Source organism: Temnothorax nylanderi, unplaced genomic scaffold (assembly GCF_030848795.1).
Source record: "Temnothorax nylanderi isolate EJ_2023f unplaced genomic scaffold, tnyl_v1.0 TNYL_tig0032_pilon, whole genome shotgun sequence".
Taxonomy (NCBI): domain Eukaryota; kingdom Metazoa; phylum Arthropoda; class Insecta; order Hymenoptera; family Formicidae; genus Temnothorax; species Temnothorax nylanderi.
In genome coordinates, this window is record NW_027249094.1 from 604,559 (window position 1) to 623,677 (window position 19,119).

A 19,119-nucleotide genomic window follows, 5' to 3' on the forward strand; every position below is an offset into this window, starting at 1 on the left:
AAGCAAGTCGACTAAACACACAGTCTCGTGTACTTTTAAGTAGGTATCGGTATAGACACTTTTGGCAATCATTCTTCCGGAGCCGGACGGCCGGCCTAAAACGAAAGTTCAAGAGAGGATACGCTGTGTCAAAGTTAAGCCTGGAAACGTGGATTACGTATACTCGCGAAGACGTAGTTAACCCCACGCTAGCACTGATATACTAATTGAATTAGTTATTTCGAAGCAGAAAGTTAAGGGCACGTCTGCGCCAAGTTTTCAACATGAAATAGCTGGCAGAATCGACGTGCTAGCACGCCGAGTTCGAAAGTTCTTATTAACCCGGAAGTTTCGTTCAGTATCGCGCCTGAGTGTTATTTAATTACTAATTCGAAGAATATGTGGCCTTCGCGCGCTTTTATGAGGGAGAACTTTTCCCCGATTAATTTCGACGCCCTCCCTCCCGGAGGATCGGCATCGATTATTAATAACGGATCTTGAAATGCGCGATGTGTGCGGGAGCCGTAATTTCTGCGGGATCCAGTCGCCGTTCGTCCCGTGCGAAGGACGTACTGTCCGTTTTAATTACCACGATCGTCCCTATCAATTTTTCGCGCTTTATCTATTTATTTATTAATTTTTTTTTCATAGGCGCACCCCCCTGCGCGCGCTCTGGACCCCTCGCCCTCACTCCGCGAGCACTGTTAACGCGAAATGCTGCTTCATGAGGAGATGAACAATTATAATCTCGCGCTAGCCATGACGCGCACTTATCGAGGTCTAATTTGCGCATGATAACACTCGCGAAATGAATTAGAGGGATTAACAATTCATTTTATCGGAAGCAAAATCCACTACTACTCGAATCTCTCTCGATCTCTCCACTTCAGAGAAGTGCGCCTAGTCTCCGCTCTTTTATGGTAAATGCAGATGAAGGGGAGGAGGAGGGCAAGGGAGAGGGCATAAGCGGGCGATTAAAATATTTTATACATGTAAAGTATCCTATCTTTAGTACAGCAAATTCTGACGATAAGTTCTTTGATGAATAATGGGTCGATTTTTCTTTCCGACGGAGAGTGTATATACAGAAGCAAGTTTTAGTCCCAACAGCGGAGCGCATTAGGTCAAGTAAAAAATCGTTAAAATATAATAAACCTAAATCGAGAAACAAAGAAAGAGAAAAGATTTTGCTCAACGTCAACCGTTTATTTAATCTCACAAACTTACTCTCTAATTCGATGTACGATGTATATTACCGCGATTAAATCCTACCCTTAATATCTCCGTCAGACCTCACGACTCTCGCTGAAAGGATTTAATCCATTGTCGCGATGAAAACCGCACGTCCACGCATCGGCGGAAGAACATATTAAACTTAAGCAAGGCCTCCCTGCGCGCGTATAAGCTCCAGTCTGCAAAATATTCGTAACATTCGGGAAATAACGGCGGATTGTACGTACAGTGGATCGTACGGCGGAGGCGGAGGGAGAGTTAATGGCATGCCGGGACTAGTGTTGGGTCATTCCACTTGCACGGGTTGCATATAGGTTTACAGCGGTACTGGGATGATGGGTCTCGCCGCGCTGCAGGATATATAAGCCGCTTTATGTTTCTCCTCTCGCAAGTTACATCTGTAACGGTTGTCGCGCGAGTTCGGTGCCGATCGACGACGCGTATAGATACCAGGATGCCAGCCCTTTTGTGAATTAAAGCGGATATCTTCCGCGACACTTTATCGATTGAACCACCCTGTGATTCTGTGCGAACGCGAAAACGCGTGCATAATTAACTCGCCGGGGTTCCGTCTCCTCCTCGACGACGTTCGTCATCGTGGACCCTCTCTCGTCCCCTATTAGCGCGCATCTATCTTTTACACAATCTGCAGACGCTCGTATAGTAACGCGTCGAACGAAGCTCTCGCGTCAAATATTTCATATCAGAAAAAAAAAACGACCGCTTTTCGAAGCGGTGGAAAATTGGAAACCACAGTAAATAATTAGCATAAAGATCGGGGGGGGGGGGCAATAGAAGCGGCGCTATACGTTACGCGATTACGATCTTTATTTCAAAAAATTTCCAACACAATTTCGCAAGTTCGTTATTTGGATTCTTTCGGTGAACGATTTCCAAGTTTTTCGCGAAAACTTTCCGATGTTAAATCGAGCTACCTCATGGATATTTTTCGTTACGTGCGGTTTGTCGTCGTGCGGTTTCCACGCGCAACGCGAGGAGTAACGTTTACGTCAGGCCAGCCTTAAATTTGTACGACGGGGGGGTCTTTGCACGAGGCTCGCATGCCCGAAGTTTCGATGTGGTTCCCCGGTCGACGTGATGCTCGAACGGCTCGAACGATCGCGTGCTGATTGGACGGCATTTGCCGGGCTACTGTCGGGGTCCGCGCTCTCCCGCCTTGTGCAAGATCAAGAGTACGGAATACACTGATTGCAGGCTTGTAGCCCGGCGCCGCGGAGTTTTCCCTCGGCACCCCTGGCCCGTGTTTGCTGTCTGCTCGTGAAAGTTATCATCTCCTGAATGAAGTTTGCACTTTTCCGCGCACGTAAGGAGATCATCACGATCCCGAAGGGCAGAGGGCAGGAAGAGAGGCGGCGCGGCGGCCGGGCGAGCAGGGCGGGGGCTGTAATTTATGACATGAGGAATCGATGGTGACTCGACTGATTCCGCGACTTACGCTTTGACGGGCTATTTTTAGATTTTTGTGTGTCGCCGATAAGACGCACGCCAGAATGCAATTAAGCGGAGGAACCGAGCGACGATAGCAATCTCGTATTGTAACTTATATCTAAAATATACACATTGCTTTTATAGTTCTATTATTTTCGGGTGGAAAAATTGTTGCGGGGAATGGAGTTATAGATCGATCGTGTGTAAATATCTGATCGGCTCCATTGTGCTGACAATTTTATTACGTTTTTTTTTATGATATGTACGCGATTTCTGTATACTCATAAGATATTTCTAGAAAAATAAGGATTGGTATCTTTCACGGGAGATGCTGTGAAAATTTATTTATTCTTTTTTCAAGATAGCAAAAATATCCTTATTATTCACATGTTTATGTGTTACCATGTTGTGTATATAATATGTGACAATCAATAGTTTTTATCTTAAAAAAGAATATGATATTTTTAGACTTACAAAATAGAAATGTCTTTAAATTATCTCGCGTGGCGGACGATATCACGTTTCGATATTGCGAAGCTTGTAGAATGCAGATATAAGAGAATTTACTTGAATGGCGTCGCGACATCCAGAAGCCAGTCTTTTTTCTATGTCTGCCATTTTGCACAGTACATCGATAAATAACGGATCGGGAAAATCAACTGAAAAACATGCTTATTAGTAATAATGACAAATATTTCGTATGCATGTACCTAAAACACAATACGTACTTTTAACTATACACGAGTGAATCTCTGTCAATATATCTTGCAGCGCAAGTCCTTTGTCCAACTTCAACTTTTGAATCTCTGCGTAATATACATATTAAGGATTATATAATTCGGATATAGAGAACTGAAATCTTTATTATATATTGTAGAAGGATACTCGTGTAGCATGTGTCGTAAGATTCATTTAGCAACCAGTTTACAATATTATTTATGTCAGCTGGTAACGGATGCCCAACACAATTATATACGTTCTCTTTGTTCACCGCACCGTAAGCAAACCATGTACTTTGAAGTACGCTTATCACTTTCCTCATATCACCGCCACTTAACGTCATTAATGCTTCCTTCCCGTCCTCCGTAACTTTTAAGCTGCAAAATTTTTCATTAGTCGAGGACCTTAAGACAAACGAGAGAATAGAGAATTACACACATGATTAAATAAAATTGAACTTCACTCACTTTTCCGCTTCAATAACGTGATTCAATCTTGGCATTATCTGCTCCGCCGCAAGAGGCAGGAACCTAAACCTGGTGCAGCGAGACTGCAAAGCTGGGATAATCTTGTTGAGATAGTTGCATATAATGCAGAAACGTACATTATCCGTGTATTTCTCGATAACTGAAAATAATACCTTGATAGAGATATAAATATCTTATGACGCACAAATATCGAGATAACGCTTACTTCTCCTAAGTGCATTCTGAGCGTCATTCGTCATCGCGTCGGCTTCGTCCAGGATAATTAATTTGAACGCAGATCTGTACATAGTACCCGTACTGGCGAAACTCAGGATCTGGCCGCGCACTATACCTATGCCTCTGTCATCGGAAGCATTCAATTCCAGCACCTAAACACGTGACGATTAAAACAACGAGCCACCAGCAAAGAGATATGAAATTATTTCAGCGACAGGTACACAAACCATTGAATTGAATTGAGCTGGAGTATAGAGTTTACGAGCACACGCCAGTATAGTGCTGGTCTTTCCCGTCCCAGGTGGCCCGTACAGGAGGAGATGCGGCAGCTGACTCTCATCAATGTACTTGTTTACTGTAACGAGCAGTTCCTTCCTCATTATCGTATAATAAAACGCGCACGTCCGCATGTTGTTTACTCGAGTTGTTTACTTACTTGTCTTTATTATAGTCTCGTGGGAAATAAGCTCGTCCAGACTCTTGGGGCGATACTTCTCGACCCTGAAATATAAGAAGGTTCTTAGTCGGTGCTCGTTGATGCCTTGAGCGTTTCGTACTCACCATGGTAAATTCTGTTGTTCGTTGCTGGACGTCATTGTGTGTCGTCAAAATCCAGCCGGCTCACAATGCCACGAACGGAATCGTTTGAACGATTTGAAGGTTACTTATATCCTTGCCGCGCGTTTCGCCGGTTTCGCCAAACATGGCGATGACAGCTCCGTGGAGTTGCGCGACCAACACTTTGCCATGTGCTCCGAAAACGTGAAATCGTTCCGACACGCGTCTACTTGCATTCGTGCGCAAATTTGATCTTCCCTCAACAGAATTACATTCACGAAAATCGATTGTTAGGTAACGTCGGTGGAAAGTATTGTTTCCAAACCGCGAGAATTCTAACCTTCAACTGGATGTGGAATCTTGCCACTTTCCTGCACAGAATCAGACTTTAATTTGCTTTTAAATAAAACTTGATTCCATGTAGAGAAATAAAAATAATTGCTCTTTATTCTATATTTTCTTATATCTTCCAGCATTAATTGTGTACATAATCAAGTTTTTTCTTTTAAATATTTAAATAATAAAACTCACAGAGTGGAGCGATTATTTGTATTTCCTTTTTTTTTTCATATGCAAAAGTAAGGATCTCTCTATCCACAGTGTGCAATAAAAATGAATGTCCACAGTTAAGGTTTCAGTTTTGCTCTTTTGATAGTGGTGTACCCTGAATAACAAACCTTTACGTTGTAATAATAAATACGGCGTACTTTGCACGAAATTTAATCTCGCGGTAAACTCAGTCACAATCGATTGAACAAACAAAGTACCGAGGTCACTGAAAAACTGAGTAAATAAGGGACGGATTAATCCAAGCGACTTGACCTAAAACGTTTTATTTTGTTTGGCAATCACGCAGGAAAACGCGATCCGCTCGTACGGGAGATAAATATGGCTCACCGAGTTCTCCGAAGGTATCCCAGAACGATGATCAATCGTTCTCGCGAGGTGGCACAGAAGTTTGATTACCTACTGGTGATGGACTTCGAGGCCACGTGCGAGAGACACGAGGTGCTCAAGCCGCAGGAGATCATCGAGGTACCGTGCGCGGTGCTGTCCACCCACGATTGGCAGCTGAAGGACACGTTCCATACGTACGTGAGACCCAGAGTCCATCCCACCCTCACGCCGTTCTGCACCGAATTGACCGGGATCATGCAGGAGACGGTGGACGATCAGCCTTACTTCGCGGACGTGTTCCCGAGGTTCTGCGAGTGGTTGACCAAGGGAGGGTACTTGGATGAATCTGAAAGAAGCTCGTCGTTCGTAACTTGCGGCAATTGGGACTTGAAAACCATGCTGCCGAGTCAGTGCGACTTGGACGGCATTGCTTTACCGGATCAGTTCAAGCAGTGGATAGACCTGAAGTACACGTTCTGCGAATCCGTCGGGTATTATCCGAAGGGCTTGAGGGACATGCTCGTGCGATTAAACCTTCCGCTGAAGGGCCGTCTACATTCGGGCATCGACGACGTGAAAAATATGGTTTCGATAATACTAGCTTTAAAAGAGAGATACAACACGCAATTTAAGATTACCTCGTCGTTAACGACCTCTGCGATAAATTCAAGTAGTTACGAACAGACTGGAGTAGCGAGGAGTGTAGCGAAAAAAAACACGTGATAGTTTGTTAAAAATTAGTCTTGCATTAATAAAATATCCGCTTTTGTAAAACTTTTCAATTACAATAATTACATAAATAAATATTCCGATTGTCGCAGATTTCCATCGTTATCGCCTCACGACGACTTTGATCAACACATCCTGTTTATTATTCTCTGTATAAATCTCAAGTATAGCCTGCATATTACGTTCTATTCTCTGCGAACATTGTATCTTTAAAGGAAAGCTTTTCTTGCCGGGTAGTATTCCTTCCGCAGGAACGACACTGAAGTAATCTGAATTTGACAGACTGGTCTGGAATGTCTCGGCCGTTTTGAAAAAGCTAAAAACAGTCACGGTTGCTTCATTCTGTATCGGAGGATTAAGAATGATGGTGGACGGAGTTACAGTGAATTGATCTCCTTGCAATTCAGGATGTTGAGTTTCATGTTCTGTCGTGGTTCTGCGCAACAAAATATTATAAATCATAAGAGATATGTATATATTAGAAGAAATATACAGAGATACGAATGAATAAAAAGTCTCTTACTGAGAAGCGAAGTAACTTGTTCCACCCGCTTCATCCATATGAGTGGTGTCGCTTATTAAAGACTGATACATCTCTGATTCATCAGTGTCATAATGTACAGCAAATAAAGTATCATCCGCGCACGCTTCCACTGTGAGCATTATCTCGGATTGATGAACCCCGGTGCATAGATCGCTTAGATTTTGCTATTTAATTAAATACGCGTTGTTATTATTACGTAAACGGTAATGAGGATAAATAATTGTATATACTTACGATAGAATCTCGAATTGACGCTATAGCAGGATTTAGTTGCTCGCCGGGAAAAACTTTGCATATAGGATGCACAATACTCTTGAAGGCCTCATTTTCATCCCTCGTTGATTCACCTGATTCTTTTATTTTGTTATACAATCTGAGAAAAAATATATACATTTGCCAGCGTCGAAAATTAACGCCAATAAATATCTGTTTCAGTGGTTGCGTTCGAAAACTTCACTCGGGTGCACACCAGCGTCGTTCTATTCTAAATCCTTGTTCAACTTTTAGTAAATAACAAAGATAGAATGACGCAGTGTGCATCCGAGTAAAGTTTTCGAACGCAGCCAGTATTTAGTGTATCTCTTACCTGCGTATTCGCCAGCGGGTCGGTTCATCACCATAGGTAACATTTATCGTTGCGACGTGCGACACTTCCGAACGTTGCAATAACGCGAAGTCTTCTTTCTTCGGATGAAATTGTATCGCTATTTGCTGAGAGTCTTTAGAATTAAGTATCACTTCTTTTGGATTTACGTACCAACTAGAGTTCATTGTTGAACAAATAACTGAAATATATTAATGCGTTTTCTTTACGATTCACGTAAAATATGTGATATATAAAGAGAATAGAGGAGTTAATTTAAACCTTTCGGTATAACTGTGACCTTGGCGAATGAACGTAAGTCGCCACTGTTATCCAATCTGATATTTGCACTCAAAGTTGTAGTTTCGGAGTTCAAATTCCCGAGTGACAACCACATTTTTCCACTCGCATCTTTAAATGTACCTGCGATTTTGACTTTGCTGCAGCCACCGTATCCGTACAAAGGTATCTGTCAATTTAAATCGTAAATATTCCCTCTCCAAATTTGTTAAAAAGTAAGTTAAAATATTTAGAAGAGACATTAAATATACGCACTTTTTTGTACTGTTGAGAATCATTACCTTCTCTTGTATAATGTTTGATAGTAATTTTTCCAACTACTGGGCCCACGCAATACGGACTGAACACAACTGCGAGTGTCTTGATTTCTTGCCGTTGCATTGCCAGTACCATGCTTGTATTGATAGTCTGTTTATCTCCGAGAAACTATAATGTAGATGTTTATTAATATAAGTTTCATAAACTCCTTTTTAGGTAACACGATATATATACACATTACACAATACCTTAAAACTCTTACTATCGTCACATATATCTATTTGAATTTTAATCTTGTTATTACTCGTATTGCGAATTGTAAACTCCTTCATTTCACTTTTTCCTGTTTTTACGCTATTCCACGCTAGGGCAGCATGTGTAGCTCTGATTGGAATTATATTTCCTGCTACAGCTATACTGGATACCGTACTGATTGGTGAATTTCTATCGAAAGGTCCAGATCTATACATAAAGAGATTATTGCTTATTATTATAGTAGAGGTCATTACATGCGTATAAAATTATAAACTTACCTATTAGAAGTTATACTTTGAGGTGACGTTGCTGGGCTTAGAGATACAACATTATTAGGCGTATGGCAACGCAGATAATTTTCTTTTTCTGACTCTAATCTTTGTTCGGTACTTATGATGTAGTGGTAAACATTGTTCCCGGCAACTAACTTAATCTTTGCATGTCTGAAGAAATAACAATAAATAACAATAAATAATGAGATAGATAAATAAATTTGTAATTACAAATTGACCATCACCTTTCATCATCTGTACAATTTGCATCTGAAAATTGTGGCTTATATACAATTAAGAATGAAATTTTCTCTCCAACTTGCAAGAATATATTATCTGGCTTTATAGAAAAATCTTGCGTCGTGTTTGGATGCCCCTCCATTGATACGATAGTAGCGGACACGTGGGTCGCCACATTTCCCGAGTTAAAGATATTCACCAATTTGCCTTGCTGTCTTGGGACAATTATAGGTATTTCTGTGTCGATAATTTGGATTTTACAAATACCTATTTGTGCATAAAGAGGCACTTCTTTCCTAAGTAATACTGTGTCATCCTTGTATTGTACATATACAATTAATTTACTCTTCCAATGTTGTGGCTGTCTCTGCGGAGAATCTATTCAACAAAATTTTCTTATCTCCAACAGAAAAACATATGTATATAAAGAGTACATCCAATGTGAAAGAGATTTTTACCTGATGTAGATCGCGATTTTTTACAACTTATATTAGTGGTAAATTTCTCAAGTGGTTTAAGTACTAGATGCGTTGGTTCATTAATACTGAATATTTTTGATGCATCCTACGATAATTAAAAGCATATTAAATAGTTTTCAGTACATTAATCTAATTATACTTTAGTAGATTCATATCTCACAAGTAGCATAGAGAGCTTCACAGGCACATCAACGTTGTTTTTGTTATGAAGAGTTATAGGTAAAATTTTTGTTGTTTCCTCTGCAATATATTGAAAATCTAATTCCTGTTTGTCAGTAGGACATATGATGTCAAGTTCAAGTTGTTCCGGATTAACGCACATCATGTGTTTCATAGACCATTTTGATTTTGCTACCATGTCTGATAAATGTATATTTAATACTATAAATATTGGTTTGCACATTTTTGTTACTTTCACTTCAATCTAAAAGAAACAGTCCAGATTATCGATACAAATAAGATTCATTTTTAGCTGATTACCGAATTATACCTTTGTTGATCGGCATCCATTAGGGTTTATTAAATCATCTTCCGAAGGTATATTTAATTCAATACTTTGTGTATCTCCTACCACTTCAATTAGTTTAATGATATATGTAATCCATCTATCTCCATTGTTTACAAGTTCAACATTAATTTCATTCGTCATCCCAACAATGCAATTACATAATTTTTCTGTATTCTTGCCAAGGACAACATTCTCTGAAAAATTAAGGGAAAAAAACATTGTTATATCTATCACAGAGAGAATGAATTAATAATTAAATAAATTGTATTACTTGAATCAGACTGTATTTCCATATTTGTGTTTATTGAGAGCGATGAACTTATCATACTATTAGAAATATCCTTTTTTCTTATCACTTCTTTACTTTGTATATTTAAATCACTGTAGCTTTCTTCATTATAATTCTTTTTGTTCATTTTAAATGATATGTTGGATGCAGTCAATTTGTCACTGCATGGTAATGTGGGATTTCGTAAAGAAAACGTAAGATCTGATGTTGATAACGATACACCTATTTGTTAAAATTATACATTAAAATTTTAATCTACTCTTTTAAATATTAAAATTGAATATATCAATGTTAGATATATCATAAATACATTCAAATTGAAATATCGTGCAATAAAATCAATTTAAAAAAATACCAAATATATTAAATGTTTCACAGAGGTCTCAATACATACCTAAATCTTGATTAAATGAAGATATCACATTTTTACTACATGCTTCCTCCTTTAATATTTTCTTTTTAGATACATTTGTGAAAGATTTAACATCCTTCCCATTTTTACTTGAAGGAACTGATACTCTCATACGCTCCTGCTTTGTATCAACAATTTCATTTGCAATCTCACTTTTTTTACTGTCTAGTGATAATTTAGCTAAAACATTTTTTATATTGATGTCATCAAATTTGTTAGAAATAGGCAAATGGCATGTAGTGGGCATCGCTAGGACGGATTTTTCATTGGAAGGCAAATTATAAGTTTCTTTTCTCGCATTGTCTTGTATTATTGAATTTTTCTTCTTTTTTTGTGCCATTAAAAGCTGATCAATCAATCGTCGTGGCGTCTCGCTATTAACATCTTGTAAAGTATTAACAATAGTGCTTAAACTTATGACACTATTTTCGTCTACGTCTCTTGTTGCATTTGGAATAAGCGTATTCTCTTTCTCCGTCAATTCCGTCGACGACGCTGTTGCTACAATATAGTCTCTTGTACACAAAGATTTAATTTAATTTAATTTAATTAAAAATTTAATTAAAAATCGTATAACTACCATCTGCCATGATAGTCGACTCAACTAATGCTGGTAATTTGCCCGTTTTTACAGGAGTTTCCAAGACAAGACCAAAACTCGGTCTTACTTTATTACTTCCTAATATTCCTATATTATCAGACTTTCGTTCAAAGTATTGTCCAACCGATACTTTGCGTCCGGCACAAGACCTGTAATTCAAACATTACCTTATTACATGTATGCTATACAACATACGCATATACACACAAAAATATACATACTGAACTGTTAAGTCTAGGTCTCCAATAATACCAGACAGAGAGCCAAAATCCGTTGTTTGTTTTTCTGGATTCGTGACTGGCATACAATATGTGCGATCTTGCAGCCAGCGAGCCTCATCAATCGATAATTGTTCGGCCACTTTTGAGGCAGATAGAAATTCTTCCTTATTCATTTCTGCCATCAACTCGTTATTAAGTTGCGCTATATCGTTTTCGTTTAAGCTAATGCCATTAAAAGATCTGTTCACTGAAGAAAGTCTGTCAGCACTGCTGCTGATGCCAGACGAACGTGCTGTGATTTCGTTAGGTTCAAAATTAACCTGAAATTTATTTTTTCTAAAATATTCTTCTGGTTTTGAAATCAGATTCGTAAATCATAGATACCTACACTAGTCGCGCTAACTTTATTTGTTGAGTGATGCATACATTCCTTGTCCAACTCAGATATATAAGTCCTAATTGGTAAAGTGAAGTTGCCAGTTATATTTTGCACATTGGCATTGTTTTCTTTGTTTGTGTCTAAAACAATTGTTTACCACAATTACCTTCATGCAATCATTTATGTGCTCACGTATCCTTGCTATACATCTTTTTTTTCTCTCTATTTACCTGTGGTTAAAGAAGAGTTCTTTGTTTCGCTACACTTCCGAAGAAGTCTCCTGGCATACTCAAGCTCTAAATTGTCCTCCTCTGTGCTTATGCTTGTGAGACCTGTCATCGATATCATGTTAATGCAATGCTGATAATACTGCTGCGTTAATCTGAAGGATCTTGTTGTCATACATACCTGACATATTGTCAAGAAGACCTAACGAGGACCTATCGTCTTTCTGTGAGTCATTGTCATTTGATAGATCCTGCTTGTCCTTCACCTCACTCGAATGCCGCCTGTCGCCGAATCTGCTCTCCATCCTGGAAGCAAAATATCTTCGAGATCCATCCACGTAAATATTATATCTAAAATCAGCTACAGTCCACGTGATTCTCCAAGGACGAGAATGTTAGACAGGGACGCGTCACGCGAAGAATCGGTGGAACGAGCAAGGACGAGAACCGGTTCGAAGATCGACGCTCAAAAGGGAAAGGCCCTGACGCCTGTTGATTCGCGAAGGTGGGACTTTTTTTTTGACAGACCGCCTGAGAGGAAAAACGTACGTGCTTTTTCTGCGAACGGTCGACGACGCCTGCGGCTGCGGCGTGTTCAGCACCGTGTCGTCCACGCCGTAATCCTTGGGCTTGATCGGCGTGAACATCGCGGGGTCCTTTGTCCCGATCGCGAGGCGAACGGCGATCCAACGAGTAATTCGTGGGACGGACGAGTCAGCGGCCCTTCATCGTTTCGCAACTGCGCGAGTTCCCCGCGGGCCGGGTGACGAGACTGACGAGCCCGGTCAGCCGCGATCCCACTCCGGGCCTTTTAAACAATAACAGTCGATCGATTTTGCAGTTCAAATTTGAAAAGTCTCGGAGGTCACCGACGATTGGACACGGACTTGAAGGTCGCGACGTAGTTTATCATCCTGCCGACGCCTTCTGTCAATTCGCCATCTGCTGGCGAACGTCGTCGCGGGAATTCGGCGGTAAAACAGAAGGGGGTTTGTTCTTCTTCGAAGAACTTTCTGAACTGCACACACTGGGTGCAGTTTAAAATGAGATAGATATATATTACAGCTGTTGGAGAGAAAAGGAGAAAAGAGATGAAAGGTTACGAAAAGTTGTACTACAAAGAACAAAACGTAAAGCACAGGTTTGCTCCTTGTAGCTACGTTATGTTACACCTTCCGCGCTTGAAATGAGATAAATGTATAGTTATTGGATATATTGAAGAAAGAGGGAAGATGCGAAAAGTGCAGAAGTGGGGGAGTTACCGTGCATGTAAACATGTATCCTAACCTGCTCCAAGTTGTTTGGAGCAGTGACATGTGCTTCCTGATCAATCTTATTTTTCGTCTTTATCGCAATTGTTTAATTGGCTGACAGCATTTAATTAGGCCGAGCATTTAATTAGGATTAATTAAACACGCTCGGTGTTTTATGCTTATATCACGCTTAGAGTGAAGTGTAAAAATACACGGGAGATAAGGAAGCTTAGACGAGTCCAGCAGCACAATTTATCTCGAGATAAGTATCTTGTGAGACAGAGACGAGGTTTTAACGAATTAAAAGTTGCGAATAATCTTGAGAAATTGACGTAATGGCTGACACAAACGCTACGGAAGCGTTAGCAACCAGCGTTGCGGAGAACGAGAAGAATCCATATGCGTATCTCGAGAGAGATGATTTCACTTCTGAGAAGTACAAGATAGAGGTGCGCGGTCTGCCGAAGTATTACGGAATTGGTGAATTCAAGAAGCTCGTGAACGAAAAGCTGGACTTGCAATCGTGCAAGGTAAAGCCACCCAGGAAAGGCAGCAGCTGGCTGTACGTATGCTTCAGAAACGAGGAGTGTCGTCAACGAGCGATAACCACTATAAATGGGATTTTGTGGAAGAACAGTAAACTCACGGCGCAGGTATTCTCCAGCCTTTCGTTAATGCTGCTTTCTCGGCAGAATTAAATATAAATTGTTTTAATCCGCGCTTTCTCTTTAGGCAGCCAAGCCAGCTCCGGATCCCTTTGTGAAGAGAAAACTAGAGGAGGAGTCTAGCAACAAGCGTCTGAAAACTGACGCCGAGGATCCAAACTGCTCCCCCACTGATAGAATCAAATTTATTACTACTCCTTTGTGGAACATGCCGTATCCGGATCAAGTAAGGGATTTTATTACGCTCTCGTTGGAAAGTATCAAAACCTATGCTATATATTTTTAGCTGGAACTCAAGCAGAAGGAGATGAGATCTATCCTGATAAAAATCGGCCAGCAAATGCTCGTAGAAAGTAAAGGTCTGTCAGAGTGGATATATTCGCAAAAGAAATTGTACGATGGATTGCCGTGCAAACTGGAGAATATACTTTCGGCGGATGTTACCGAGGCATATAGAAATAAATGCGAATTCACAGTTGGTGATTATTTCTAGATTTATACGAGGATATACAAAATTTTGCCAAGTTTAAATTTTTCTTTTTTTTTTATGATGCAGGTAAAGACAGTGAACAGAGCAAAATAATGATTGGGTTTAGATTGTCAACTTATGCCTCGGGTTCTACAGCAGTTGGACCTATCGACGATCTTTGTCACATTCCAGAAAATATGAAAATTGCTGTAAAGGTTAATTTCAATTGTTGATTTTTTTTTAGACGAGACGGATGGAGACGGACTTGGGATCTAAAATTTGCGCGTTTACATATTTCAGATACTAGAAACATTTATACGCGAGTCAAACCTGGAGCCTTTCAATCCGGTCGATCATAGTGGATACTGGAGACAAGTTACCGCTCGAACCACTCGTGCCAGCCATCTGATGTTGATAGTAGGAATACACCCTCAGGATCTAAGTAGCGACGAATTAGAGGAATTAAAATCACAGCTGAGAATATTTTTCGAAACCGGGAAAGGTGCCGACGCTCATGTCACTTCGTTGTATTTTCAAACAATAGATAAGAAGTAAGTATATTATGCGGAAGTAGCCATGTATATGTATTTTTTTTTATTTGCATAATTTAATTTTGCAGAAGCATAGGCGGTGAAAGTAGCGACACCTTATATCATGTTAGCGGAACAGAATATATAGAAGAAACGCTACTCGGAATGAAGTTCCGAGTTTCGCCTCAAGCATTTTTCCAAGTCAATACATTGGGAGCAGAAGTTTTGTACAAGGCGGCGATTGACCTTGCCGAACCCACGATGGATACGGCGCTACTTGACGTGTGTTGCGGTACTGGAACCATAGGTCTCTGCTTTTCAAAGGTACGATCAATTATTATAAAATTTCCAAGGATGTACCATTACAGATGTAACGTTCACTGTTGCAGCATTGCGGTGAAGTATTAGGAGTGGAAATTATTCCCGACGCTATAAAGGACGCCAAGGAAAACGCTATCAAGAACGATATTACCAATTGCGAGTTTTTTGTCGGCAAGGCGGAGGACATTTTGTTGCCTGTCATTCACAGGGCAACGAAATCCAATATCACTGCCATTGTGGATCCCCCACGAGCTGGTTTACGTAAGTTGTCATTACATATAAGTAACATTTACGATGTCGATATTATAAAGAAATGTTAACTTACCTGTATGTTAACTTATTCTAGATCAAAAGGCTTTATTGACACTGCGTAAGTCAAGAAAGTTGAACAGACTGGTGTACATATCCTGTGACCCTCGTGCTGCCATGAGAAATTTAATTGACTTAGCACGACCTAGTTCCAAGCAATATCTCGGTGATCCGTTGGTACCGGTAAAGGCCATTGCGGTTGACATGTTTCCTCATACTAAGCATTGCGAATTGATATTGTGCCTTGAAAGGCTATCGAAGGCGATGAAATGAAACGAATGTACCATCCAAGAAAATACGGAATAAAGAGCGTTCAAACGTATTTACATATTCTTCCGTCGTATGTATGTGTTAGCATAATATATACGTATATATTAGAGTTTTTTTTTTGGACATGAATAAACAATTGCTGGCAAATTTTGATTTATATTTGTGAAAAAAAAAAATTTATGTTTTATGTTATGTTTCTCTAATGAAGTCATTAATAATTATGATTATTACTTCTTTTTTTATTGCTTTAATCGCCGCCACACGGTCCGATAGTTGAACGTCCACGAATTCATTCTTGGATTGACGTCACTTCTGCATTTTGTCGATATCTTACTGGAGAGGAGAAAAAAGGCGAATCTGCTTATATGAAATAGTATTGGCCACCAATCGTTTCCACGATAGCTTTTATAATTGCGTTAATAATATAAACCATGGGTAAATAGGCGAAGAGAATAATCCAACGATGGCAACGCAGTGGAATAAATAATGCCACTTACTCTCTGAGATTCTTGTTTTGGTTGGTTTGTAGAAAATTAATACAAGTCTTGATGATCTCGACGCAGAACTAAGGTGGCATAAAATACGCATTAAAATCGGCGCCGCTTGGTATACAGAAAAGCGAGGATGACGATCCGGAAGAAGAAGAAAAGCAGAAGAAAAATCTTAAAATGTTTAGATTTCAATCGACCTATTAATGTTCGACATTGCCTGATATAAGAAGATTCTCGTAGATGAATCTCGCATCAATGCGTGACATTAATGGAAGATATGAAAAAATAAAAACATATCAGGCTCCAAGACGTGTAATCAAAAGACAAGGAAACAAAAATGATAAAGGCGGATTTCGATACCATACGAAAGTATGCAATAACAATATTTTAATCATTCAGTATATTAATCACTTTAATTATATTAAATGTTTTGGTTTAAATTGGGGCCTGTTTCCTTGTCTTTCGACATTATATAAAGAAATGTTTGATATTGGCGATCCTTAACAATAAGCGGAGGCGATTTTATTACAACGTATCTCTTGCGCGTCGATTCAATAGATTATTGAAGATGCGCGAAAAAAATATGAATATATTTATACAAGCACACACGTTGTCTATTTCGAAGAATTATCTATTTCTATTCCATCGTGAAACTGACGTTTCTACAATTCCTGGCGCACTTTGAGCGCGTTCTGCGTGAAATTCTTTAGAATGTTTATCATCTCTGCTTTTAACACCTCTGGCATCATTAAACACACAGTCGTCTGGGCTCTCAGAATTCACTCGCGAGATCGTCTCTACATATTCAGTACGATCAACAGGTTGAGATAGCTTAGAAAGCAAAGCGACTTTTTCTGCTTTATCTAGAGTTGATCTAAAAGTGTAAATAGTTATTTTTGAATTAACAATGTTGGATATAGATTTGATTTAATATTGATGATATGCTACAATAAAAGTTTGATATGCTTTTGTTTTTCTCACGCACAGAGTACCTTGTACTGCTTTGCGCTGCTAATTTCTCAATAATTTTAGCGTCTACATTAATCTTTTTCGGCCTTTGCATGTGACTTTTCAATTTCTCTATGTTCTGCGTAAGTTGATGAACCTGTATCTTTAATGTTGCATTTTCATACGTCAATCTGTTATTTCTTTGTACAACCTAACAATTCATATGATATATAATATATATACGGTCTAATTCTTTTAGGTTTAGACAAAAAGGATAAAGAGGCGTATATATTATTGTTTACTTGTAAAAATTTAGCTTTATTAAGGGGCAACGGTTCCTGAAATTTTTCTGACACAATTAAATTAAGTTCCTTTCTCGCCTCGTCTAATTTCTCCATCATCTCCGCCATCACCAGCAAATGCTCGTGCAGCAACTGATCCAATTTATATCTTAATGTGTCTTTGGCATGCTTCATACGAAGGAACTTCACACATAAATTATACGTAACTTCGTTTTTATCTGACAACTCCACTCTGAGCTGCTTGTTTTCTCTTTCCAAGGAATCTTGGGCTTCTTCGAGCTCCTTATGCCGTTGTTGCTGAAACTTTGACGTGTTGCTGGTATGCCTGCCTCTGTACCGTTGCATTTCTTCAATGAAATGATCTTTCTCCCTTTGGTGAAAATCTCTCTCGCCATCTAACTGTTCTACAATAAAAAAAATTAATATATACTGTTTTATTCATGTCTGTTGAATTAGCTCAAATTAGCTTGTTGGAATCTCTAAAGCTATTTCCTGGTAAAATCCTGATTTTATGAGCAAATTTGGATGAGGGTGTGCAAAATAATATTTTATTTATATTATATATAATATGAGTAAACTATATATAACATGACTCGATTAGAAATGAAAGTCTGACAATGTCTTATATTTTCATATATATACATGTATACTTCAAAAATTACTTATAATGATTAAAGTCTTACGTCTTAGATTTCTATTGCATCTTTGTTGTTTCTTTAACTCTGCCAGTAATCTACTTTTCTCTCGATGTGAATTTTCTAGTTGTACATCTCTTATCCTTAGAGCATCTTTTAAGTTTGCTATAGCTTCATTCAATTTTGCTATCTGGATACATACGATTAAAAATCACAATTATTGACAATGTTAAAGTTATAAAAAGTAATAATATGCAGGAAGTATATTTAACACAGTAGTGAATATTTGAAAAGTACAAAATAATTTTCTGGCAAGTTATTCATTTATATGTTTTATATTATGAGTGAGTGGATATTTGAGGTTGTCTCATAATTTGTAAATAATTAATTAATGCTAATCGAGTAAAATACTAACATTACTAACGTACTTGCGGTGAAATTACTATTTCATGATCGACTATGTTGTATTCTGCAGTGTCATAGGAAACTTGTTTTTCTACATTAGTAGAACATTTATTTAAATTAACATTCTGCATATTACGATATTTGACTCACGCCAATCCGTAATACCTCTTTAGATATAATTTTCTATTTGTTATATTATTTCATTGGTTATATATCATATCGCACACTTCATGCTTAACTTTAATATTCAGGGTTCAAAATTAATATTCAAATTTTTGAAAGTGCCTCTGAATATATGTAAATCTATTTTAAATTGGATTGCCTAAATAATTATGTTCTTCCTTTATGTATAAGACGAAGGAGAACTTGAGACATGTTACACATTAATTCTATATAAATAACCTATATGCAAAAGTTACCTGTCAAATACATATAATTAATGACATGAATAAGTTAGACTAGAGATAAGTGAAAAGCGTTAGAAATGCCAAAATGTGTCGAACGTAATTGCAAGTACTTATCGTATTTATAAATTCTAAATAAGCTTATCGCAAACAATAAAACAAAGCATTTTCCGCTTTAAAATAAAAAAAAATTGTTTTTTAAAATAATATATACATGTATATTACAGATTACAAATAGATTAGAAAATATCTTTTGCTACGATATGTGATAGGATACACT

At 38.5% G+C, this 19,119-nt stretch overlaps 5 protein-coding genes across 6 annotated transcripts; 2 read left to right on the forward strand and 3 right to left on the reverse strand.

Moving 5' to 3' along the window:
* Positions 1-2,990: 2,990 nt before the first annotated feature.
* Positions 2,991-4,791, reverse strand: LOC139770745 (replication factor C subunit 5-like). The gene is made up of 8 exons (XM_071702899.1): positions 4,647-4,791; positions 4,522-4,586; positions 4,313-4,440; positions 4,075-4,237; positions 3,849-4,008; positions 3,547-3,758; positions 3,390-3,467; positions 2,991-3,320 (listed from the first exon to the last, which is right to left on the reverse strand). The coding sequence occupies exons 1-8, from the start codon at positions 4,679-4,681 to the stop codon at positions 3,178-3,180; spliced, it is 984 nt and encodes a 327-aa protein (XP_071559000.1). The 5' UTR covers positions 4,682-4,791; the 3' UTR covers positions 2,991-3,177.
* An 11-nt stretch (positions 4,792-4,802) lies between these two features.
* Positions 4,803-6,783, forward strand: LOC139770746 (ERI1 exoribonuclease 3-like). Its single transcript, XM_071702900.1, has 2 exons — positions 4,803-4,937; positions 5,500-6,783. The coding sequence occupies exon 2, from the start codon at positions 5,532-5,534 to the stop codon at positions 6,261-6,263; it is 732 nt and encodes a 243-aa protein (XP_071559001.1). The 5' UTR covers positions 4,803-4,937; positions 5,500-5,531; the 3' UTR covers positions 6,264-6,783.
* Positions 6,266-12,718, reverse strand: LOC139770738 (uncharacterized). 2 transcript variants are annotated; one of them, XM_071702887.1, is made up of 20 exons: positions 12,391-12,718; positions 12,019-12,143; positions 11,841-11,942; positions 11,620-11,750; positions 11,232-11,551; positions 10,990-11,159; positions 10,392-10,910; positions 9,980-10,219; positions 9,691-9,902; positions 9,361-9,624; positions 9,180-9,285; positions 8,727-9,099; positions 8,488-8,652; positions 8,203-8,416; positions 7,952-8,122; positions 7,679-7,865; positions 7,400-7,598; positions 7,048-7,186; positions 6,793-6,977; positions 6,266-6,705 (listed from the first exon to the last, which is right to left on the reverse strand). In XM_071702887.1, the coding sequence occupies exons 2-20, from the start codon at positions 12,140-12,142 to the stop codon at positions 6,372-6,374; spliced, it is 4,155 nt and encodes a 1,384-aa protein (XP_071558988.1). In that variant the 5' UTR covers position 12,143; positions 12,391-12,718; the 3' UTR covers positions 6,266-6,371. The 2 variants fall into 2 exon arrangements, with proteins under 2 accessions (XP_071558988.1, XP_071558987.1); XM_071702886.1 differs by having other exon boundaries at positions 12,387-12,718.
* Positions 12,719-12,922: 204 nt separating this feature from the next.
* Positions 12,923-15,706, forward strand: LOC139770740 (tRNA (uracil-5-)-methyltransferase homolog A-like). The gene is made up of 8 exons (XM_071702890.1): positions 12,923-13,743; positions 13,823-13,981; positions 14,042-14,234; positions 14,312-14,439; positions 14,525-14,775; positions 14,844-15,078; positions 15,144-15,336; positions 15,422-15,706. Exons 1-8 carry the CDS (start codon positions 13,426-13,428, stop codon positions 15,655-15,657), a joined length of 1,713 nt encoding a protein of 570 aa, XP_071558991.1. The 5' UTR covers positions 12,923-13,425; the 3' UTR covers positions 15,658-15,706.
* A 1,066-nt stretch (positions 15,707-16,772) lies between these two features.
* Positions 16,773-19,015, reverse strand: LOC139770714 (uncharacterized). Its single transcript, XM_071702827.1, has 5 exons — positions 18,459-19,015; positions 18,079-18,220; positions 17,396-17,799; positions 17,138-17,304; positions 16,773-17,019 (listed from the first exon to the last, which is right to left on the reverse strand). Exons 1-5 carry the CDS (start codon positions 18,564-18,566, stop codon positions 16,773-16,775), a joined length of 1,068 nt encoding a protein of 355 aa, XP_071558928.1. The 5' UTR covers positions 18,567-19,015.
* Between the last annotated feature and the right edge of the window lie 104 nt (positions 19,016-19,119).

Excerpts from the sequence above, each read along its gene's own strand:
- LOC139770746 (XM_071702900.1), top strand. The coding sequence starts at position 5,532 with ATGGCTCACCGAGTTCTCCGAAGGTATCCCAGAACGATGATCAATCGT.
- LOC139770740 (XM_071702890.1), top strand. The coding sequence starts at position 13,426 with ATGGCTGACACAAACGCTACGGAAGCGTTAGCAACCAGCGTTGCGGAG. Across the intron at positions 13,982-14,041 it reads ACATGCCGTATCCGGATCAA|CTGGAACTCAAGCAGAAGGA; the intron begins GTAAGGGATTTT and ends ATATATTTTTAG. Across the intron at positions 15,337-15,421 it reads TCCCCCACGAGCTGGTTTAC|ATCAAAAGGCTTTATTGACA; the intron begins GTAAGTTGTCAT and ends AACTTATTCTAG.
- LOC139770745 (XM_071702899.1), bottom strand. The coding sequence starts at position 4,681 with ATGACGTCCAGCAACGAACAACAGAATTTACCATG. Across the intron at positions 3,468-3,546 it reads TTACGACACATGCTACACGA|AGATTCAAAAGTTGAAGTTG; the intron begins GTATCCTTCTAC and ends TATATTACGCAG. Across the intron at positions 3,321-3,389 it reads TCACTCGTGTATAGTTAAAA|TTGATTTTCCCGATCCGTTA; the intron begins GTACGTATTGTG and ends CATGTTTTTCAG.
- LOC139770738 (XM_071702886.1), bottom strand. The coding sequence starts at position 12,484 with ATGTTCACGCCGATCAAGCCCAAGGATTACGGCGTGGACGACACGGTG. Across the intron at positions 8,417-8,487 it reads CAAAGTATAACTTCTAATAG|ATCTGGACCTTTCGATAGAA; the intron begins GTAAGTTTATAA and ends CTTTATGTATAG. Across the intron at positions 6,978-7,047 it reads CGTCAATTCGAGATTCTATC|CAAAATCTAAGCGATCTATG; the intron begins GTAAGTATATAC and ends TTAATTAAATAG.
- LOC139770714 (XM_071702827.1), bottom strand. The coding sequence starts at position 18,566 with ATGCAGAATGTTAATTTAAATAAATGTTCTACTAATGTAGAAAAACAA. Across the intron at positions 17,800-18,078 it reads ATGCAATAGAAATCTAAGAC|AACAGTTAGATGGCGAGAGA; the intron begins GTAAGACTTTAA and ends TTTTTATTGTAG. Across the intron at positions 17,305-17,395 it reads ATAAAGCTAAATTTTTACAA|GTTGTACAAAGAAATAACAG; the intron begins GTAAACAATAAT and ends ATGAATTGTTAG.